General features: G+C 53.0%; 1 protein-coding gene across 1 annotated transcript; it reads left to right on the forward strand.

The window, feature by feature from the left end:
- The first annotated feature begins 1,895 nt into the window (after positions 1-1,895).
- BSND (barttin CLCNK type accessory beta subunit) lies at positions 1,896-13,379 on the forward strand. The gene is made up of 4 exons (XM_003891946.5): positions 1,896-3,894; positions 9,609-9,703; positions 11,589-11,864; positions 12,801-13,379. The coding sequence occupies exons 1-4, from the start codon at positions 3,718-3,720 to the stop codon at positions 13,213-13,215; spliced, it is 963 nt and encodes a 320-aa protein (XP_003891995.1). The 5' UTR covers positions 1,896-3,717; the 3' UTR covers positions 13,216-13,379.
- The last annotated feature ends 7,856 nt before the right edge of the window (positions 13,380-21,235 follow it).

Genomic DNA, 21,235 nt, shown 5'->3' on the forward strand with positions numbered 1-21,235 from the left:
GAAGTAGAGACCAGTTAGGGAGAGAAAGAGATGATGGAGGCTCAGACCCGATGACAAGCAGTCGTGAGGGGTGAGAAGTGATTGGATTTTTACATGTTGGAGGTAGAGCCCATAGGATGTGGGTGTGAGGGAGGAGGTGAAGTCGGTGGCATGGATCACTAACTGGAAAGATGGGGTTGTGGGAGGGGCAGAGCTGGGGAGGAAGACACAATGCAGGCAGCCTGTGCACAGCACTTAGAGCTTTCTCGCCAGCCATGTGTTGGTGGGTACGTGCCTCAGTGCCTTTGCACATGCTGGCCTCTGTGCCTGGAAGGTTTCTCCTGCCCCATCAGAACTCCATCTGCCTTCTCAAGGGTCCCTTCTGTGAATCTGTCCCTTCACCCCTCATTCCCATCTGTTCCTCTTTCTGCTTTGTGCACATTCGGGACCTCGCACGCATCACAGAGCCATTACCATATTGTGCCCCAGAAGGTGTCCCAGAAGTTAGGACTGAGCGCCATCCATCCCTTAAGCCCTGTATTTGCGAGTTCCTAACCCTTCAGTGTCCCCCACACAGTGGGGACTCAACCAGAGGCTGCCGGGGGACCTGGGTGGACTCCTGGCTCTACTGCCTGTTCCCAGGTATCTGGGAACCCACGTTGGCTTGCTCGCCTTGCCTGCATGGGCCTCGGTGTCTCTCTCTGTCAAATGGGCGTGCTCTTTCCCTCCCTGCCGCGGAGTGTCTCCCTGGAGAGTCTGCTCTCAAGGAGGATCCCGAAAGCAGGGGTTAGCGCGCCCTCTGCTGGACAACGAAAGACTCCGCCCGCTCTGCTCCCCTGTCCCCCAAGTGGCCCGGGGGAGGTGAAATAAGGCGGGGCGCGGAGCTGGGGGCGGCACTGCAGGAGAGGAGGGTGAGCTGCTGCACCCGAACATTTCCAGCGCACCCTACACACATGTCCTTACTTAATCCCTAGCCTGACTCTGTGGAAGGGCTTAGGTGAGACCCATTTTCCTGAGTGCCTACTTGCTTCCTACTTGTTACTGAATTTCTTACTCGTTGTTATCGTTTTTGTTTTTGTTTTTAAGAGGAGAAGCGACTCAGAGAGAAAAGGGGCAAAGAAGGCTGGGCAGTGTAGAGGAAAGAAAAGGCACGAGAGGAGGAGAGTGCCCGGGTGACCGCGAGGCCTCTGAAGAATGGCTGAAGACCAGATCCGTCTACATGGGGCTGGGAGGGGCGGTCCCGTCACCGCCCAGCCGCCGACTCAGCTGAGGGAGACCTTAGCCAGCCCCTGCCACTCCGCGGGCTCGGTTTCCTCGCCTGTGAAACGGGGGCGAATGACTCCAATCCCCGCCGCGACTGCTCATCACCAGGTCCGAGCCCAGCCGCCGCCCCGGGGGGAAGGGTCTTGCCCAGCGCCGGGCGGCGCAGGAGGCCCTGCAGGACCGCGGCTGCGGAGACCGTTCCCGCCGCGCGCCTGGGCTCCAGGGCCAGGCGGGCCGAGGTCCCTCTGGGCCTCCGTCTCCTTTCCAGAGAGGGACATCGGCTAGGTGACACGGGACTCGCCGAGGGACTCGCCGTTTCCCTTCTCTGAGCCTGTAGTAGATGATGAATCCCGGCCGGGCGCGGTGGCTCAAGCCTGTAATCCCAGCACTTTGGGAGGCCGAGACGGGCGGATCACGAGGTTAGGAGATCGAGACCATCCTGGCTAACATGGTGAAACCCCGTCTCTACTAAAAATACAAAAAACTAGCCGGGCGTGGTGGCGGGCGCCTGTAGTCCCAGCTACTCGGAGGCTGAGGCGGGAGAATGGCGTGAACCCGGGAGGCGGAGCTTGCAGTGAGCCGAGATCGCGCCACTGCACTCCAGCCTGGGCGACAGAGCGAGACTCCGTCTCAAAAAAAAAAAAAAAAAAAATGTTTCCCTGGAGGATCCTGCTTTGTTAATAGTCACAGATTACAAAGCACTTGCCTTTTCCCAGCCCCCTTGTGTCCCTTCCCTGTACAAAACCTGGGAGGTGGCCTAATACCTACCCCCGATCTGCAGTTGACGAAACTCAAGCCCGGAGCAGAGTCACCTGCCTGAGCTCACCCTGAGAACCAGACCTGGACATGACCTGATAACTCAGCCCTTTCCTGCCCCTCAGCCATCGCTCAGCCAGGGCCCCCGAGCTCCCTCCAGGACCTCCTCTGCCAACTGTCAAGTGCACCTGGACTCTGAGGGCTGGCGATGGTGGGTGTGGGGAAGGAGAAACCCCTGTTGGAAAAAGGCACTGTGGGAAGGACGACCAGTTAGAGGGCCAGCTGTGAGCACAGGTGTGGGGTTAGGGAACAAGGGCAGCCCTGCTGCTGGGAGGGGACAAGGTGATGACCGCCAACAGAAAATCCCCAAGCCCAGCAAGTCAGGAAGCCCAGCCAAAGCCTTTTATCCTGCATCGGCGATTTAACCCCATGTAAACGCCAAGTGAACGTGCTCTTGAAAAGACCAGTGGTCCTCATTTTCCTGTAATCCTGTAAAGGAATCTGATTTCTTCCATCAGCCTGTCCCCAGGACTAAAACGCCTCATTAGTGTTATTCTTAGGAAGGCGTCTTCCTAGATCAGGCTGCAAGGAAATGGAGGAAGTGGCTATCCGTCACTCACACCCTGGAGGAGCACTAATTCCCAGAGCCTTAGGGGTGGGTGGGGAGCAGCTCATTGAAAGCAGAGCTGGGTGGTGCACAGCGTGTGAAAGTGAAGGGGATGGAGGAACCCAAGGAGGCCAGGCCTGGAGACAGCACCAATCCTGGGAGGTACCATTAGTATTCCCATTTTACAGAGGAGGAAACTGAGGTAGAGGCAGGTAACCTGATCATGACCACGCTGCCCCACAGCAGAGGAGGCAGAATCCAAACCCAGGCAGCCTGCCTTGCCACCAGAGCCGCACTCTTCACCCTCAAGCTGCAGTTGAGCAGTATCACGCTGTGGCTAGGCCCACGGCCTCTGGGTTCACATCCCATCAGCTCTGCCATCTCTAGCTGTGTGACCTTGGGCAAGTTACTTCTCTGTGTCCCCGGGTCCTCTGTAAAGTGGGGATAGTAGTAGCTGCCTCATGGGGTTCCCTTCAATGAGTTAATGGCTATAACATGTTTAGAATGGTGCCATGCACAGAGTCACCAGCCAGTAAATATGGGCCATTATTCCTGAACCCTGGATAGGCACATGTCCTTGAAGAGTGTAGAATTCTTCAGGATTCTGAAATGCCAGCCTGTGGAATCCGGGAATCCTCCAACAGCATTCTAACGGCTCTCGGCTGCAGAACTGCACCCTGTTTCCCAGAGCTGGAAGGTATGAGGCTGCCTGTCCACCCAGCTCAGCCCCACAGTAGGCAAATGAGGTGATGTCAAAGCCTTGGCTGGGGCCCAGCCCCCATAACCTCCCACTCTCCCTCCCCTGCGTGCTCCCTCACTCAGATTCACACACACACTCCAGGCAGCCGGGCCCAGAGGGAAGCTGAGAGGGCGAGGAGGAAAGGTGGTTGGGTTGGTATGTGGGTCTGTTGAAGCGAGCCGCCTCCAGCCCTGTTGAACTGGTGGGCCCAGGGACTGGAGCTGGATTGAAAGGGATCCTGCTCTCCCTTGAAGCCTCGAGTTGCAGCGGTTGCAGTGTCTTCTCTCCCTGTGTGAGCCTGTCTGGGTGTTTCGGCTGAACTACAGCTGCCTCCTCCTCCAGGGGTGTGCAGGCCAGGGCCTGGCCAGGCAGCATGGCTGATGAGAAGACCTTCCGGATCGGCTTCATTGTGCTGGGGCTTTTCCTGCTGGCCCTTGGTACATTCCTCATGAGCCATGATCGGCCCCAAGTCTACGGCACCTTTTACGCCATGGGCAGCATCATGGTGATTGGGGGCATCATCTGGAGCATGTGCCAGTGCTACCCCAAGGTAGGTGGTAGTGGGGCTGGGTGGGGCCAGGTCAGCTGGGGCCAGGAGGGCTGAACACTGGGCCTCTATGCCATGCCTCACCCCCTAACCTGTAGTTGTCTTTTCATTCTTCTCGTTTTGACCCGTTCTTCTCTCTGCTCTCCTGAGCATCCATCCCATCCATCCATCCATCCATCCATCCAGCCATCCATCCATCTATCCAGCCATCCATCCATCCATCCATCCATCCATCCATCCATCCATCCATCCCTCCCTCTCTTAGCCTAAGGGTTGGTCAGAATGCCCCTGGATTTGGAGCCCTGAACCAGAAGCTATGGTGTAGACACAGTAAACACAACACACCGTTCGTGTGCTTGAAACAAAAGCTAATGAGTGCTGACCCCCTGCCAGGCACTCCTGCATTCAGGGTGCAGTTTAGCACTCATGCTAAGCCTTTTGGTGCCTTCTGTAGTTCCACCTTCTGAGCCCTTCTGAGGTCCAAGAGAGGCTGCACAGCTAACGAGCAAGGTTTGGAGCTCAGATGCGTGTGACTTACACGTCACTCTTCATCTTGGGTCTTCTACCTCTGGGTCCCAGAGCGGCTGAGAGCTCCAGAGCAGGTCAGGTCTAACCTTGGTGGCATGCACTGGGCAGTATCCTTTAGAGTCTTCATGCATTCCCAGCCTTATGTGTAATTTAGTGCTGGGAAGAGCACTCGTTTGGGAGTCCTGGGTTCTAGTTCAAGTCCTGTTCCAAACTCTCTATGACCTTTGTCTTTCTGAGCTTCATTTTTTTCATCTGAAATTGGGACCCCCGCCCCTATTTTGCACAGAGCTTCACAGGGTCATTATAAAGATCAGAGAAGAGGTGAGATATAGGAATATTTTGTAAACTGTAAGATGTTATATATAGATGAAGGGCTACCACTGTGACCGATATTGATCTGCCCAACAGCTCTGTGGAATGGAAATGCCAGGAGTTGTGAATCTCAATGCCTAGACAGGTTGAGTGATGTATAAGGTCACATAGCTGGTCAGGTATAGACCCAGGGAGAAAAGGTGGGAAATAGGGACTCTAACTTGGGCTCTGTCTCTAACAGCCTGGGAGACTTTGCTCAGGCACCTTTCCTCTCTGCACCTCAGTTTCCTCATTTGTATACTGTGTGAGTTAGGAGAAGGGGGTCGGGAAGGGGGTATACCTGGGGGCCCTGCTGTACCTAGTATTTAGGGCTCCAGGTCCAGGCAGCCCTCAGCAACCCCCACACCTCCTCTCCTCCCACCTGGGTGGCTGTGCTCAGGGTTTCAGGGAAGGAGAGGGATGGCTCCCCCGGGACCTGGGCAGCCTCTCCCCAGCCCTGCCCCCTCCACGGGCCAGCCCTGGGCTGTCGTTCTGTTCAGTGCTGGAGCGGTCTGGGCTGGTTTGTAGTCATTTAGCAGGCAGTTTACAGTCAACTTGCCTCTGTCTGTGCAATTCCCTGAGCAGAGGTCACTGGGAGAAGTCCTTGGGGCCAAAGCCACCCATGTCACCACTGCCATCATAATCCTCCCAGTGAGGAGGCTGGACCCTGGGGGACAGCAGAGGAAAGGCAGGGGTGTGGAGGGAGCATCCTTCCTGCCCCCCCCCCTTAAACAGAGCTGGCTCTGGGGCAGTGGGCAGGCTGATGGGAGTGACAGTAGAGGGGAGAGGAGGAGAGGAGGGAATATTGCTGGGTATTAATGAGTAACTGTTGATAGATTCATGGGTTCACGTGCTGTGGAGGCAGCGTGGTGGGCTGGAAATGGCACATGTTGTGGTGACCTCCAGGCCCAGATTCAAATCCCTGCTCCTTCATGTCCCACTTCTGTGACCTTGGCAGAAGGAGTCCCTCCCCACCAGCTCTGAGCTTTGTACGGCCAATTGGGAGAACACAGTGGGATCCTGTGTGTGTGTGTGTGTGTGTGTGTGTGTGTGTGTGTTGGGGGAGACCTGGCATCACGTCTGACATGGAACATATGTAAAGGCATTGTTCTCAGGATTGAGGATTGGTATTTGTTGCACTGGGCAGGCCTCTGCAAGAGTGCAGGTGTGTGTGAGTGTGTGTTTCAGAGATGCAGGCTGGTAGAGCCAGCACAAATGGACTCCAATAAGGCAAGAGAGGAAAGCACCTTATAAACCAGGGAGATACTCTAGAGGCAAAGCAACCTGGATCCCGCGTGGTCTCATTGGTGCCTGGGTCAACACTGCCTGCAGTGCTCCTGCCTGTCCTCCCCTCGGCCTCCTCCTACTGTTCTCTGTGCCAGACCCATGGAAAGTTTGGATAGATGGGGAGCTATAAGTACAAGGGAATAGAATTAGCTAAATAGGATACAGGGGTGAGGGGTAGCCAATACCAACATGCATTAAGCTGTCCATGTCTTTTAGGGGCTAGAGGTCTCGTGGAGAGACTATTTGCTGCCTGAAGGGGAGGAAATAGGCTTCACAGAGAAGGTGAGCTGGGCTTTGTAGATGCGATAAGAGTTCACCAGGCAGAGAAGATGGGGAAAGACATTCCAGGCAGAAGAGCAGCATGATCAAAGCCATATGGTGAAAGAATAAGGCAAGTGGGCCATTGTGGCTATGAGAGGCAGAGGGGAGGAAGGTAAAGATGGGGAGGGAGTGGGGCTCAGCTCTTCAGGGCCTGGGATGCCATGGCAAGGAATTTGGAGCTTGTCCTTTAGTTAATGGGACGTGACCAGCTTTGCAGTTTGAGAAAGACATCCAGAAAAAGGAAGGCCCGGGGGCAGCCACACCAGTGGGGAGGCTTCTTCTCTGGTCTTGGTGAGGGCTGACAGTCATCTGGAAAAATGGAGAATTTAAACCCAAAGCTGTAGGAACTAAGGTGACATTTACAGTTCACTACACTTAGGATACCTGCTGTGGCTAGGCGTAGCACCAGCACTTCCACCCAGGTTATCTTATTGAATTTCTAAAGTCGACCTGGTCAGATTTGGTGGTCAGCTGGGCCTCAGGCATGAGAGAGGAGAGGGGATCAGGGCAAATCAGGGCAGTTGGAGGTGCTGAACCCATTCGTGAAGATGCGGGGGGAGGGCTGTGAGCAGGGAAAGGAGTGGCAGAGAGAGCAGGGCCTCTGCCCACGCATCTGCCCTTCCTCACTCCTGCCTGCTGTGCTGTAGCCCAGGACCAGGGTCCTGACCGGTAGCCTCCCTTCCTCCTGAGATTGCTCAGTTTTCTGTCTAAACACAAATCTGACAGTGTACTCTCCTGCTGAGAGTCCTTCAGGACTCCCCATTGCTCCTGGAGAAAGGCTAAGCTTCTTAGTTTGGTGTTCTGATGGTCTCTATGGTCTGATATCCCCTCCCCAGCTTCAACTCTGCCTGTCTCTCCTCATTAAAAAACTTGTATTTTAAGATGCTCCATCCTCTCCTTCTCTAAGCTTTTCCTACGGGTGGTGATGATGATATGATGGTGATAATGAGAGTGTGGTGGGGATGGTGAGGGTGAGAATGGTGACGGTGATAATGATGATGATGATGTTAGTGATGGTGCTGGTAAGAATGATTATGGTAAAGATGGTGATGATGGTGAGGATGGTGAAGATGGTGATGATGAGAATGGTGATAGAATGGTGATGGTAATGACAATGTTGATGGTAATGAAGATGTCAATGATGGTGATGTGATGATGATGATGGTAATGGTCATGATGGTGATAGTGATGATGGTAGTGGTGATGATGGTGATGGTGATGATGATAATTTTAGTGGCGTTAATGGGTATGGTGATGATTGATGGTAATGAGGATGAGGATAATGATGATGATGGTGGTGGTGATGATGGTGCTGACTGGGCCATGAGGTAACGAGGCAGAGGAAGAGGCAGCTTCTAGGAAGTACAGTACCAGCTGGGAAGTACAAGGCATCCTTAGTGGGGGTGGAAGATGCCCAGGCCCCTGCCTTATTTCTTTTCTTTTTTTTAAGAGACGGGAGCTCAGTCTGTCACCTAGGCTGGAGTGCAGAGGCACAATCAAAGCTCACTGCAGCCTCGAACTCCTGGGATCAACCAATCCTCCTGCCTCAGTCTCCCAAGTAGCTGGGATGACGGGCGCACACCACCACACCCGGCTAAGTTTGTTATTTAATTTATTTTTTTAGAGACAGGGTTTTGCTTCATTGCCCAGGCTCTCTGTTTTATTTCTAGACATCTAGAGGAAGCTCACTCCTCACAGGAGTACAAAGGCCCCCTCCATCCGTCATTCCCTTCTCCCCATCAGAATGGAGCTTTCCTAGTGCAGACAAGTGTCTTCTACTCACTTCGATCTATGGGAAGGGGAATAGGGAAGTGCTATTTATGAATCTGGTATAATACAGTGTGGTCTCAACAAATATTTGTTGGAAAAATTTTCAACTGAGGAGAGCAAGACTCAGAGAAATCAGACAACTGAATCATCAATAGCATCAAGTTATGATTTACTGTGTAGTTACTATGTGCTGGGGACCATGCTGAGGGATTCCCTACATATGATCTCATGAAATTTTCACAGCAACCTCAGGAGGTCAGCATAACTAGCCCCATTTTAAAAACTCCTGGTAAAATAAGTGTAACATAAAACTTAGTGTCTTAAACATGTTTAAGTGTACAGTACAGCTAAGTACATTCACATTGTTGTCCAACCAATTTCCAGAATGCTTTTCATCTTGTAAAGCTAAAACTCTATACCCATTAAATAACAATTCCCCATTACCCCACTCTCTAGCTCCTGGCAACCATCATTCTTCTTTCTGGCTCTATGGATTTGACTATTCCAGGTGCCTCAAAAAAGTAGAATCATACAGTATTTGTCTTTCTGCTCAGCATAATGTCCTCGAGGTTCAGTGATGTTGTAACATGTGTCAGAAGTTCCATCCTTAAGGCTGAATAGTATTTCATTGTCTGGATTGACTATATTTTGTTTATCCATTCATTCATCAGTGGATGCTTAGGTTGCATCTACCTCTTGGCTCTTGTGAATAGTGCTGCTCTGAACATGGCTGTGCAAGTATCTCTTCAAGGGTAGCCCCGTTATACAGAGGAGCACAGAGAGACTGGGAAGAGAGATGACCTGCCTAGGGCCCCCAGTGAGGACCTGGCAGAGGAGGAATCCTCAACCCCCCTCCCAGAGCCCACAGGCACAGCTCCTCTCCCTCACCCACTGCCTCCTTCATGATCTGCCTCCTACTGAACCACGCAGTGCCAACCTAGGGCTGGACTTGCAGAGACCTCTTGATTCCTGAAAGTTCAAGGACAGGGGCTGGTAGGCATAAATTCTCTGTCACCCACTGCAGGCCATGTGGCAAAAAACACATGACAATGACTTGCTTTCCACTCATTCACCAAATATGGATGAAGCACCTACTGTGTGCCAGGCGTGTGCTGGGCACTGGACAAAGACCCCTGGGAAATGACAAGATGTGAGCTCCTCAATGACAGGGTTCTCTTTCACTCCCTGCCGCTCCTAGTGCCTGTGACAGTGCCTGCACACAGCAGGTACTCAATAAATGTTTGTTGAATGAATGAAGAACCAGGGAGGGAGGAGGAGCACACAGGTCCATCCTCCCACTGGTGTTGTGCCCCAAGTAGGCCCCTCTCCTGTCAAGCAGGGAGGCCTCCGTGTTGCAGCCCATCTCCCAGAGTGCATGGAGAGGTTTGCCGATTCCCTGAGGGGACAGGAGCCTCCCACCCTGGTCAACTGCACAGAGGCTGTCTCTCCTTTGCTTGCAGATCACCTTCGTCCCTGCTGACTCTGACTTCCAAGGCATCCTGTCCCCAAAGGCCATGGGCCTCCTGGAGAACGGGCTTGCTGCCGAGATGGAGAGGTAGGTGCCAGGCCCTCTGGGGAGGGGAGCAGTAAGCCCCATAAGCCAGTCTCCCCTGACTGGGGAGAGTGCAAGAGGGCAGGAAGGCTGTGTGCCCTCTCACTTACGGAGAATATATTATTAGAAATTATGGACTGTTTTCAACTCTCACTTCTGTGAGTCATGCATTATTTTTCCCATTGTACAGATGAGGAAACTGAGGCCCAGGGACTTTGTCTTGTCAGGGACAAGACGGAGCGTTATGGTGAATACAAGATCTCCATGAAGCAAATCATATAGTGAAATAAATGTACTGTGAGAAACAGTGAAATAGAGTCACAGGAGTAACTGCTTCTACTAGTGACAAACAAGAGGCATGGTGATGGCCAAGGCGCAGCCAGGGCTCTGCTGCCTACTCGCTGCATGACTTCTGGCAAGCTACTGACCTCTCTTTGCCTCGTCTGTAAAATGGGGATACTAATAGTACCTATCTCCTAGGGCTTTCAGGAGGGTTAAGTGAGATAATATATGTAGAGTGCTAAGAACAGAACCTGACACACAGTAGGTCTTCTATGAGTATGAGTGTTTGTCATCATTAGTGCCTTGTGTGTGCCAGAAACTGAGTTAGGCACTGTGCACCCATCATCTCCGTCAGTCCTCATAGAAACCCTGTGAGGTGGGAGTGTTAGGCCCTTTATACAGTTGGGAAGATTGAGGCTCAGAGAAGTGTAGTCACAAGCCCCAAACCTCATGGGGAGTTAGTGATGGAAGCGGGGACTGCTCGCAACAGTGATGGAAACGGGGCCTGCACTCAGCAGTGGTGGAGGTGGGGCCTGATTTCAGGGCTGATCTGGCCACAAACTGCTTCCCTCCCTGAAGGTTTTGAGCCCTGGCTCCCAAGGCATAGCCAAGAACGCTCCAGCCCTGGAGAGGCAGTGGGACCAGCCGCCCCCTGGGCTGTGGCTCTGTGCTCAGGAGGCCGGGCTTCAAGCCCAGGGTCTGTTGGCTGGTTCAGGGATGATCTCTGCTTTGCTTGGGGAAGGGGATGGTAATGGCATTTTCTGCCCCCGGCACACAAGATGAATAGTGGTCTCAGTGGGAATGAAGAGGATAGACCCTGTGGGTATGGAGGCCAGTCCGAGCTCCGTCGCAGGGCTGGTTACTTGGGGTGGGCTCCTGTGGTACAGTGGGGCTCTGGCCACCCTGAGTTCTGAGCTATTCCCAGTCACTTCCCGGCTGTGTGGCCCTAGGCAAGGGGCCTAGTCTCTGAACCTTACTTTCAAGAGGGACTGTAGCACAGTCATAGAGAACATGATGTCTGGAGCTCCAGTGCCATCACCTAGGGTCCGTGTCGCCTGGGTTCAATTAGAGACTCTGTGCCTTGGTTTCCTCATAGTATCTCCTGTAATTATGGTAAGGGTTAGATGAGCCAACGAACAGAGCCTGGCGGGAAAGAGCGCCGCATTGCTGTAGACTGCCATTGCTGGGTGTGTCCTCGTTTGTAAACCGGGAATGAGAATTTCTGCCTCAAGGCATTGTTTAGAATACTGTTTAGAATCCTGGGTTGATAAGCATTCAGCCTTTACCCACCATCTGGGACCTAGCAAACTCAGTGTTAACTGGTCTTTGTTTTGCAATTGCATCCTGTGGTTAACTTTGGAGGCATCAGGTGAAAAGAACACTGGATAGAGAGTCAGACTTAGGGTCAGGCCAGAGCTTTGTCACTTAATTTACTCACCTGGCTGGGTCTCAGCCTCCTCATCGGTGAAACGGGCGCAGTAACATCCCCCAGAGGCTTCTTGTGAGGTGAGGGAAGACCACATACCCAAAGCAAACGGGGCCAGGGAGAACACTGATGTTTGCTGAGTGACTCTTTGCCGCCTGTCTGTTCTCTCTCCCACTCCAGCCCCAGTCCCCAGCCGCCCTATGTAAGGCTGTGGGAGGAAGCCGCCTATGACCAGAGCCTGCCTGACTTCAGCCACATCCAGATGAAAGTCATGAGCTACAGTGAGGACCCCCGCCCCTTGCTGGCCCCTGACACGGGGCAGCCGAAGCTAGGAACCAGTAATGGAGGAGAAGGTGGCCCTGGCGACGTTCAGGCCTGGATGGAGGCCGCTGTGGTCATCCCCAGGGGCTCAGATGAGAGTGAAGGGGAAAGACGGCTAACTCAGAACTGGCCTGGGTGAGTGCTCAGAGGGCAGGAGCGGGGCTTCTGCCCAGTTCAAGGGTTAAAAAGGAGAGGAGTGGGGGACCACCGAGGGGTGGGTGGGGACACTGGGAGGAAGGAGAGGGCAGTGGAGGGTGTGGGACACCCTGAGATGTGAGGTGTGGCGGACAAATGAGTATGGGCTTGGGAGTCAGGCCTTGGTTCAAATCCCAGCTCCTGTGCTGTGTAGCTGTGGTAGGTTCCTTACTTTCTCTAGCCTCAGTTTCCCCACACAGGAATGATCATTCCTACTACCCAGGAATGTTGAGGGTTGGGACAGTGCATTTAAGTGCCTGGCATCCAGTAGGCCCTTGCTGTCTCTGAATGCTTGTCTCTGTTTGCTTGTCGTGAGTAGCAGGGGGCCAGGAGTCAGAGGACCCGAGTTCACATTTGGGTCTGCCGCTGAACTGCTCTGTTACCTTGGGCAAGGCACTGCCCACTCCACTCCCATCCCTGTCTGTTTGTGAACTGAGCTCCTTGTTCGTCCGTGTATTTATTCATTCCATCCACATTACTGAGCACCAACTTCACTGGAATCTACCCCTGAGGAGCTCTGAGTCCAACAGGGGAGGCAAAGACACAGGGGGACACCCCAGTGTAACTGGGTCTATGACAACAGAGAGCCCTGAATAATTGGAGAAGTAGATGAGTGACCTGGTTCAGCCAATAACATAATAATAGCCCTATTTCTTGAGCACTTTCTATGTGCCAGGCACCGTGCAAAGTGCCCTGCACATATTATCTGCTGTAAACCTGAGAAAGAACTACAGGAGTGAATTCTGTTATTGGGAGGAAACTGAGGCCTGGGAAGGTGGATTAACCTGCCCTAGGTTTTGTAGCTAGTGGCTGGAATGTGGACCCAGGCATTCTGACTCAGAGATACCCTTGCCCTTGTGGTATTTGCCCCTGCAGCCCTCCAGCCTGTCCCCAGGGCCCTGCCCCCTTGGCTTCCTTCCAAGATGACCTGGACATGGGCTCCAGTGAAGCCAGCAGCCCCAACGCATCTCAACATGACGGGGAGGAAGCTTGTTCCCCACGACAGGAACCTCGGGGCTGCAGGTGCCTGCTGGACCGCTTCCAAGACTTTGCCCTGATCGATGCCCCAACATTGGAGGATGAGCCCCAAGAGGGGCAGCAGTGGGAAACAGCCCTGCCCAACAACTGGCAGTGGTACCCAAGGACAAAGGTGGAGGAGAAGGAGGCTTCAGACACAGATGGGGAGGAACCTGAGAAGAAAGAGGAAGACCTGTACTATGGGCTGCCAGACGGCCCTGGGGACCCCCTCCCGGACAAGGAACTGGGTTTTGAGCCTGACACCCAGGGCTGAAGTGGTTGTGCTCCGTAGCTTCTAGTCTAGAACTGCTGCTAACCCCTGTGTGACATCACAGGGCCTCAGTTTCCCTATCTGCAAAATGGGATGATATGGAGGTTCAATGAGATGGTGGCATTTTGAGAATGGTAAAGAAATGCACAGGGAGGGGATGGTGACTATCAATGGACTGTTGTTTTTCCAATAGTTAGTTGTCTTCGGCCAACCTTTGAAGGCAAAATATGATTTGTTGAGGTTTGCAGCAGCTGAAGCCCTCAAAAACATTTTCCACCTCCCCCCAAAGCTGACCTCTGACAGGGTCCTTCCTTGGTGCTCCCCCTGGGCCCCTGATCCTTTGTGAAGGCCTCTCAGGGTTCCCATTCCTATTGTGTCTTATAGTCCACCTGGTCAATGGCGTGATCTGCCTTTACGCAGAGGGAGCCTTGTCTCCTCCTGGGTCACATTCCTCCTGCAGCTCCTACTGCTCCTTTGCCAGGACCGAAAATCTTCCATGACTGACCCCTGCCGACCTCATTCTCTCTGCTCCTCCGATTCCAAGACTGCCCCCCTGCCCATCTTGAGGCTCACACTCTTGCCTAAGCTGTTCTCCACCAGGAAGCCCTTGGCTCCTTTTTCAACTTAGCAAATTCATGCTCATCCTTCAAACCCCTGCACAGATGACCCCCTTGGAAAGGTTTTCCTGATGTCACTGCCTCCTGGAACCAGGCGGACTTGCTTCTCTGCACTGCCTTTGGGACCTGTACATTTATCAATGTGACATGGCTGCCTGCCTCCCGTTCAAGGGCAGCATCTTGACTTTACTCACCTTGAGATCTCCTGTGTCCAGATGGGCCTTTGGCCTGGCCCAGAATCAGTGGTCATTGAGGGTGTACAGAACTCACCAGGACCCAGGAACCTGTTGCAGATAAAAATCACTCTCCCCCACGTTCCCAACTTTTAGACTCACAGCCCTCTGACTCTCTGGCATTCAAACTTTTAGATAGCCTGTATGAATTCACAAAGCAGGCAAAAAACCCCCAGAGGAACAGCACCCCCACCTGTGCCTGTGGAATACATTTGCTTTGACTTGGAATTGTAGGTGAAATTCAGCTTCCTGGCCCACTTCAGTTTGAAACAGTTGTCTGGCCAGGTGCAGTGGCTCATGCCTGTAATCTGACCACTTTGGGAGGCTGAGGTGGATGGATCACTTGAGGCCAGGAGTTGGAGACCAGCCTGGGCAACATAGGAAAACCCTGTCTCTACTGAAAATACAAAAATTAGCTGCGCGTGGTGGTGTGTGCCTGTAGTCTCAGCTACTTGGGAGGCTGAGCTGGAGGATTGCTTAAGCACAGGAGATGGAGGTTGTAGTGAGCCAAGATCTCACGACTGCACTCCCGGGTGACAGTGAGACCCTGCCTCAAAACAGAACAACTGGAATCGAATGGCATTTAGTGAGCATCTACTGTATGCCAAATATTGAGCTGTGATCTCTAGGGGTAAACAGACATGAACTACTGACACTGTCCTTGCCTTCAGAGGGCTCACAATCTAGTGAGCTTGATTTCTCTGTGAGAGACAGAGCACAGAGCAGAAGCAGAGGTGGGAACAGAGAAGTAAAACATGGACACAGCAGAGGCATCCGAGTGACAGGCTCCCAGCTGTTTGGGGCGGTTGAGCATGGCGGTAAATAGCTCAAGCTGCCTCTGCAGCCCCTGAAGACACCACTGTACCCTATTCAACCATCTCAGGGTGATGCTATGGTTACGCTGATCTCTGCAAAGCCCGCCTGTGCCCCAGCCTAGGATCCTGGCAGTTGCACAGAAAATGGCAGTAACACTACTTCAAACCAGGACCACGCCCTCAGAACCTGCACCCTGGGCCATCTGGGAGTCGGAGACCTTCACTTCGGCTCTGCCTCTGGGTTGAGGCTGGGGGTCCCGGCCTAGGGAAGGAGATACCCCTGTGTGCTGGGTCACAAGGTCACGGCCCTGGGAACACACTCCCTTTTCTTTCTGGGCCATTTCTGCCTCTGCAGTGAAGGATGCCACAGGGCACACCCTCTCTGCTGGCATGACACGGGACAGGACTTCCTGCTCACAGCTGAGTCTTCAGATGAGGTGAGGGGTAGCACGCTCCTGTGCTCTGTTGCCTCAGGCAGGGCAGCCTACAACCCACATCAGAAAGAGCGCCAGCACCAAGGGCTAAAATAAAACCACTTTCAACATTTAAAGGGGTCATCTTCATTCACCTGCAAATTCTTTTCTTTAAAACCACCCATTCCCTCGGGGCAGGATACGTGAGGCCTCACGCCTGGCGGGCACCACAGGCCCTCTTTGGGAAGTAATCCCTCACTGCCGTGGCATGACCGTGGGGAGTTATGTGTGGGGCTGAATCTCAGGGGTGATCCCCACACCCCTGAACCACAACCGCAGGGGCTTTAGACTTAAACAAGAGCCTCTGGTTGCTGGGCCTGCCAGCAGGGGGATGCTAACCGTGTCCTAGAGTTAGCATCAGAAGGGGGCTTGGGGTAGTGGAGTGAGATGGTGAGACTCAGGCTTAGTCTCCCTGGCTCTTGCTGCATGATGGGGAGACCACACATCTGATCTGCCCAGGAAGGTCCTGGTTGACACCGACTGCCTCTGCTCAGTTATGAGGAGGCCCCCTTTCACTCTCAAAGATATCTCGTTTGGATGATACAATGTGTTACCTTACCTAATCTGTGACCTTTGACAAGTCTGGTTGCCTCTGTAGCCCTCAGCTTTCTCATGTGCAAATGACAGACGAAGTGCCCATATCTTGGGATCTTGGAAGTGATGCGGGTATTTGATGGGACCTATCTTGTCAGTGTGCTGCAGCCAGAGACCGCCTGGAGCACACCTGTGGTTAACAAGCTGGGTTTCTCCTTGCGGGAAGAGGGAATGAACACCACGGCGAGCCAGGGGGAGTCTCTGAAAGAGGCATTAGAAAGGACTTGTTCCTGGATTTGGGCCAGTGCTCGGTGGCTTGGCGGGGGTTTAAGGATCGGGCCTTTGCTCTGGACTGGCTGCTGTCAGGAGACAGGGCTCTTTCTACGATGGGGCATCGTCTTCAACCTTCCCTAGGATAAAATAAAATCGTAAAACACTGTGCTTCACGCCCCTGGCCTTGCCAACTTGCAATCCCCTTTAAGGGCACCAGAGCCTCTGGGGGACCCCGTCTCCACCAGGAGAGGAGCAAGGTGCTGGTGAAGGTCCTGGAGAGAAGGATGGGGGAGGCTCTGAAAGGACCAGGAGGGGCCCTTGGGAGTGGCAAAGCCTGGGATTCTAGCGTTCAGCCCCAGACTCCGGGTACGTGTGCCAGGGTGAAAATTCCTGCTCTTGGTCACTCTCCTATCAGGTCAGAGGGACTCTGGGAATTTCCACTGTCTGGGGAGGGAAAGGCCCTGGAGGGATGGCCCCTGCCCTTAACTGGAAAGGGTGGGCAAGGGAAGGCAGGGGCCTGGAGACAGGGAACCTGGGCTCTGCCGACTGCTCGCCATGACCTTGGGCACATCACAGTCCACCCTGGGCTCCTCTATTCTCTGTAAGATTGGGTGGGGATGGGCAAGGTCCCACTTCTGCTTCCAGTCCCTGTGTGCCAGGCACCATGCAAGGCCCCGCGGCACCTATTACCCTATATGGTCCGTGAAACAGCCCTGAGGGACCGATCTGTCAACCCCACATTGCAAATGTTTATTCTAAATCCCAGACTCTAGAATCAGAAAGACCTGGTTTTGCCTTCAACCTCAGCCAGTTCCTTGCTGTGTGGCCTTGGACAAGTCACAGCCCATCTCTGAGCCTCAGTGTCCACATTTATGCAGTGGGGAGGATAATACCTCCCTCTTGGGCTTTTGTGGAGAAGAACTGGGTGTAATGAGGATAATGCCTCAGGCACGTTGTAGGTGCTTAGACAGTGGTGGTCTTCTTCCCTTTCTGGGTCTCTTCTCTCATCTATGCAGCAAGGAGCCACTGTCCTGCCTATAAATAAAACAATAGGTGAGTGCATTCACCAGGAGAAAGACGCATGTAAAAGCTTCTTGCAAGGGGTAAAGAAAGTCTGTGTGCCCAGTGCTGAGAGGCAGGTGAGCCGACAGCAAGTGCAGGGACTAAGGCGTATAAAATGCCTCCTGCGGGGCAGGAGGGGAGCAGCATGCTGAGTGAGGGGACAGCACCCCGGAAGCTTGGAGGAGGAGCAGGATTTCTTGTGCTGTCAGGCAGGTGCCAAACAGGGTTCCAGACATCTGCTGAGTGTCAGGTGCTTCCCATAAATCATTTCGTTGATTTTAATCTTTCCATCTGCCCTAAGAGATGGGCATTACCGGGGGGAAACTGGGATTCAAACACAGGTCCTCTGAGCTGTGTTCTTTCCACGATGCCACCTGGTCCCCATGTCATAAGGCTGCACCTGCTGTGCTGTGCACACTGACTTCATTCCATCCTGGCAGCTTGCAAGGTTGGTGTATTGTCCCCATTTTATTTTTATTTATTTATTTATTTTGAGACAGAGTTTCGCTCTTGTTGCCCAGGCTAGAGTGCAGTGGCGTGATCTCAGTCCACTGCAACCTTCGCCTCCCGGGCCCAAGTGATTCTCCTGCCTCAGTCTCCCAAGTAGCTAGGATTACAGGCGCCCACTACCACACCCAGGTCATTTTGTATTTTTAGTAGAGATGAGGTTTCACCACATTGGCCAGGCTAGTCTCCTACTCCTGACCTCAGATGATCCACCCGCCTCGGCCTCCCAAAGTGCTGGGATTATAGGCATGAGCCACTGCGCCCAGCTGTCCCCATTTTATAGGTGAGGAACTAAGGCTCAGAGAAGCTGAATAATTTGCCCATCCTTGCAGAGAAGAGCTAAATGGAGGAAAGGAGGTAGAGCTGCAGGGCCTTCTATTCCTGCTAGGAATCATCCAGTAGCCCCAGGCCATTCTGACCCTAGTGGGACAGGAGAAAAATCAATATCAATAAGTCAGGCAGCAAGGTTCCACTGAACGTCTCCCTGTGCCTTTCTCTGTGCTAGTGAGGAGGCAGACACACCCCTCCACGTCTTCCATGACTCCCTATTGCCCACAAAATAAAAGTCAGATTCCTCAGGCTGGCATTTGAGGCCCTTCATGATCTGGCTCCAACTGCCCCATCCAGCTGAATCATCTGCCAGGTGCTCCCGTGCAGCAGCCCCGGCATCCTCACCTTTCCAGCCACCCTGCCTTGGCTCATGCTCTTCCCTCCACCCAGGTGCCCTTCTCTGTCATCCCTCAAATGCTACCTGTTTCCTGGAGCCTGAATGAGCCCTGCTCTCCCTTCCCAGGGTGGAATCCATCTCCACTGCACTGTCTCCTCCGAATCCCTCCCAAACTGTGTGCCCGCTCTGTCCCCAGCACTTCTGAATGACTAGCTGTGTGAGTGCCAGTCTCTCCACCTGGACTGGGAGGTCATTCAAGGACAGGGGCCTCTTCCCACTCACATTTCTATCCCCAGGACTTAGCCAAAGCAAGGAACAGTAGTGCTGGCGGAACAGAATTGAACTGAACCGGTGCCCACTCTGAAGGCTCATGGCCCAGGGGCATGGACTACTAGCCCAGGGCTGAGGAGCACTGGCTTTGGAGTAGACAGTGCTGAGTTTGAGACTAGGCTTCCCTACTGGCCAACTCTGTGACTTTGGCCAGGAGACTTAACCTCTCTGGCCCTCAATTTCCTAATTAATAAATTGAGGTTAGTGATATTGACCCAATAGGCATGTTGTGAAGATTGGATGAGATCATGCATTTTGAGTATAGCATGGGCCTGGCACCTGGCAAGCCCCCAGTAAAGTCAGTTCTCATTGTTAGTGTTGCCTGCAGAGGTGATGTTACAATGGTTAGACACCAGGTTCCCATGTTCACCTGGGTTGTCCAAGCCTACAAGCACTGTGTCATCCAAGCACATGTATAATTTGAGTTTTGTATCATCAGTGCTTCCAAGTGCATATCAATGGTCCCGGCTGGGCTGGTGGCATCAGACTCTCCTGGGAAACTTTAAAAATCTAGTGTCCTAGAACCATCCTCAGAAAAGTCAGGGATGGTCTGGATTTTGCATAAGCAAGCCCGGTGAGTCTTAAGTGCAGAAGGGCTTAGTTGTTTGTTTTTCCTGAATGAGTTATCAAGCACTGGATAGCTGGCAGGCAACCCAGAGGAGGGGGGAGTCGCAAGCCAGGATTTAAAACAGTGGAATGAAGGGGTGAGGGTATCTCAGGCAGAGGGCATGGCATAGGCAAAGCCCTGGAGGAGGAAAGGAGGAAGAAGGAGACTGTCCTGGCTGGAGTGGTGGAGGACAGGGTCAGAGAGGGAGGCCACAGCTTGGCCACAGGGCTTCTTGAATTCCTGCCACGGAGCTCAGATTTGTTCTGATAGGCAAGGGGGATTCATTGATGGTTCTTGAGCAGAGGAGTGACATGAAAGAAATGTTCAGATCATATACTGGCTAACAGATAGAAAAGGGAATGGGGGCACATATTGGTGGCAAGAAGGCTGGGTTGTGCCCTGCGGCAGGGATTTCGTTCTCAACCTGCCCCGTGAAAGGTTTTTTCCACTCATGTCACTGGGTGGATGCCAGGTCAGGACTGAAGCTTGCAGAGCCGGTGTCCTGGATTCCTCGTTGCTGACCACAAACCCAGCAGAGCAGGGCAGGGAACCCTGTGGCAGAGGCTGTTACTTCCCGCCAAGACACCAGAGCCCTGGCCAAGGCAGTGCTCAGTTCACAGATGACCCAGGACAAGGGCAAATGAGGGCCTCAGTGACTCAGGAAGTTCCCAGGTCAGAAAATGGGCCCCACTGGTGATTCTGCAGATAGTCCCTGCACATCCCAGAGAAGAGCAGACATGGTGTGGTGGGTAGGTGGACGAGACCAGGCTTTGGGGGTCTGATCAGCAAGCTTGGGGGTAAGGAGGGCTAGATTGTATCTAGTCATATGTTCATTCATTTGCTCATTTATTCATTTATTCTAATTACAAACACTATGCACCTGTTTAGTGCCACCCTCTGTGCTAGGTACTGGGGGCAGAGACGCACGTCTGACCCATGCGTGTCTTGTGGGAACCTCTACTCCCCCGGCTAACTGCAGAGTGAACAGTGACAGGTCAGTGCTGAGCAGAGGGAAGCACGGCAGGGATCTGACCCCACCTGGGGAGTTGGCAGGAGCTTCTCAGAGAGGAACTCCCGCCAAGCTGTGTCCTGAAGGATTCGCTAGGGAAGAACAGGGAGAGAGAACAGCTTGGATGAAGGCTCCAGCCCCGATTCACCCCACCACGTTCCAGGATTGACCTGGGGTAGATGTGAACTGAGCTTAGAATAGGAGAGGAGCGTGGCTGGAGAGGATGTGGGTGAGTGAGTGGCTGGGGACTGGACCAGGGCGGGCTATGGATGTTACCCTGGAGCACATGGGAGGCCCCAGTGATGGACAAGGACATGGCTAGAGTTTCCATGGAAGGAGGGCTTTGCAGTGCTCAGAGCTGCCCAAAGAATGGGTAGGAACATGTCTGAAAGAGGTTACAGTTCCTAATGGAAAGAGAGAGAGAGAGAGAGAACTAGAAATCAGAAAGGAAAAGAAAGGGAATTCATCCACCAGAAAGATCTGTGATCTCACAAAAGAAACAAATGAAAACATGGTTAACCTCAGGGCAATGCAAATTAAAACAAGCAGCTATGTTTCACCCATAACACTGGCATCACTTTGTAAAGATGATATAATAAAGATAATAATAGGCGGAGCTGGCAGAATGTGGAGGAACAGAGTTCTCTCTGACGCTGCTGGTGTGAATGAGAGTGGTGGCAGCTTTTCTGAGAGAGCCGCGTGGCAGAGTGTGAGTGCCTTCACAGGGGGCTGCCCCTGGATTCAGAATTCCACATGTATTCTAGTTGTTGTTGTTGTTGCTGTTGTTGTTGTTGTTTTGAGACAAGGTCTTGCCGTGTTGCTTAAGCTGGTCTCAAACTATTGGATCAAGTGATCCTCTGACCTCAACCTCCTGAGTAGCTGGGATTACAGGCACA

The sequence above is a fragment of the Papio anubis genome, chromosome 1, assembly GCF_008728515.1.
Source record: "Papio anubis isolate 15944 chromosome 1, Panubis1.0, whole genome shotgun sequence".
Lineage (NCBI taxonomy): Eukaryota > Metazoa > Chordata > Mammalia > Primates > Cercopithecidae > Papio > Papio anubis.

What these genes read in the sequence shown, in the direction of transcription:
- BSND (XM_003891946.5), top strand. Translation starts at nt 3,718, where the DNA reads ATGGCTGATGAGAAGACCTTCCGGATCGGCTTCATTGTGCTGGGGCTT. An exon ending in TGTGCCAGTGCTACCCCAAG is followed by an intron (nt 3,895 to 9,608) that starts GTAGGTGGTAGT and finishes CTTTGCTTGCAG; the next exon opens with ATCACCTTCGTCCCTGCTGA. An exon ending in CTTGCTGCCGAGATGGAGAG is followed by an intron (nt 9,704 to 11,588) that starts GTAGGTGCCAGG and finishes CTCCCACTCCAG; the next exon opens with CCCCAGTCCCCAGCCGCCCT.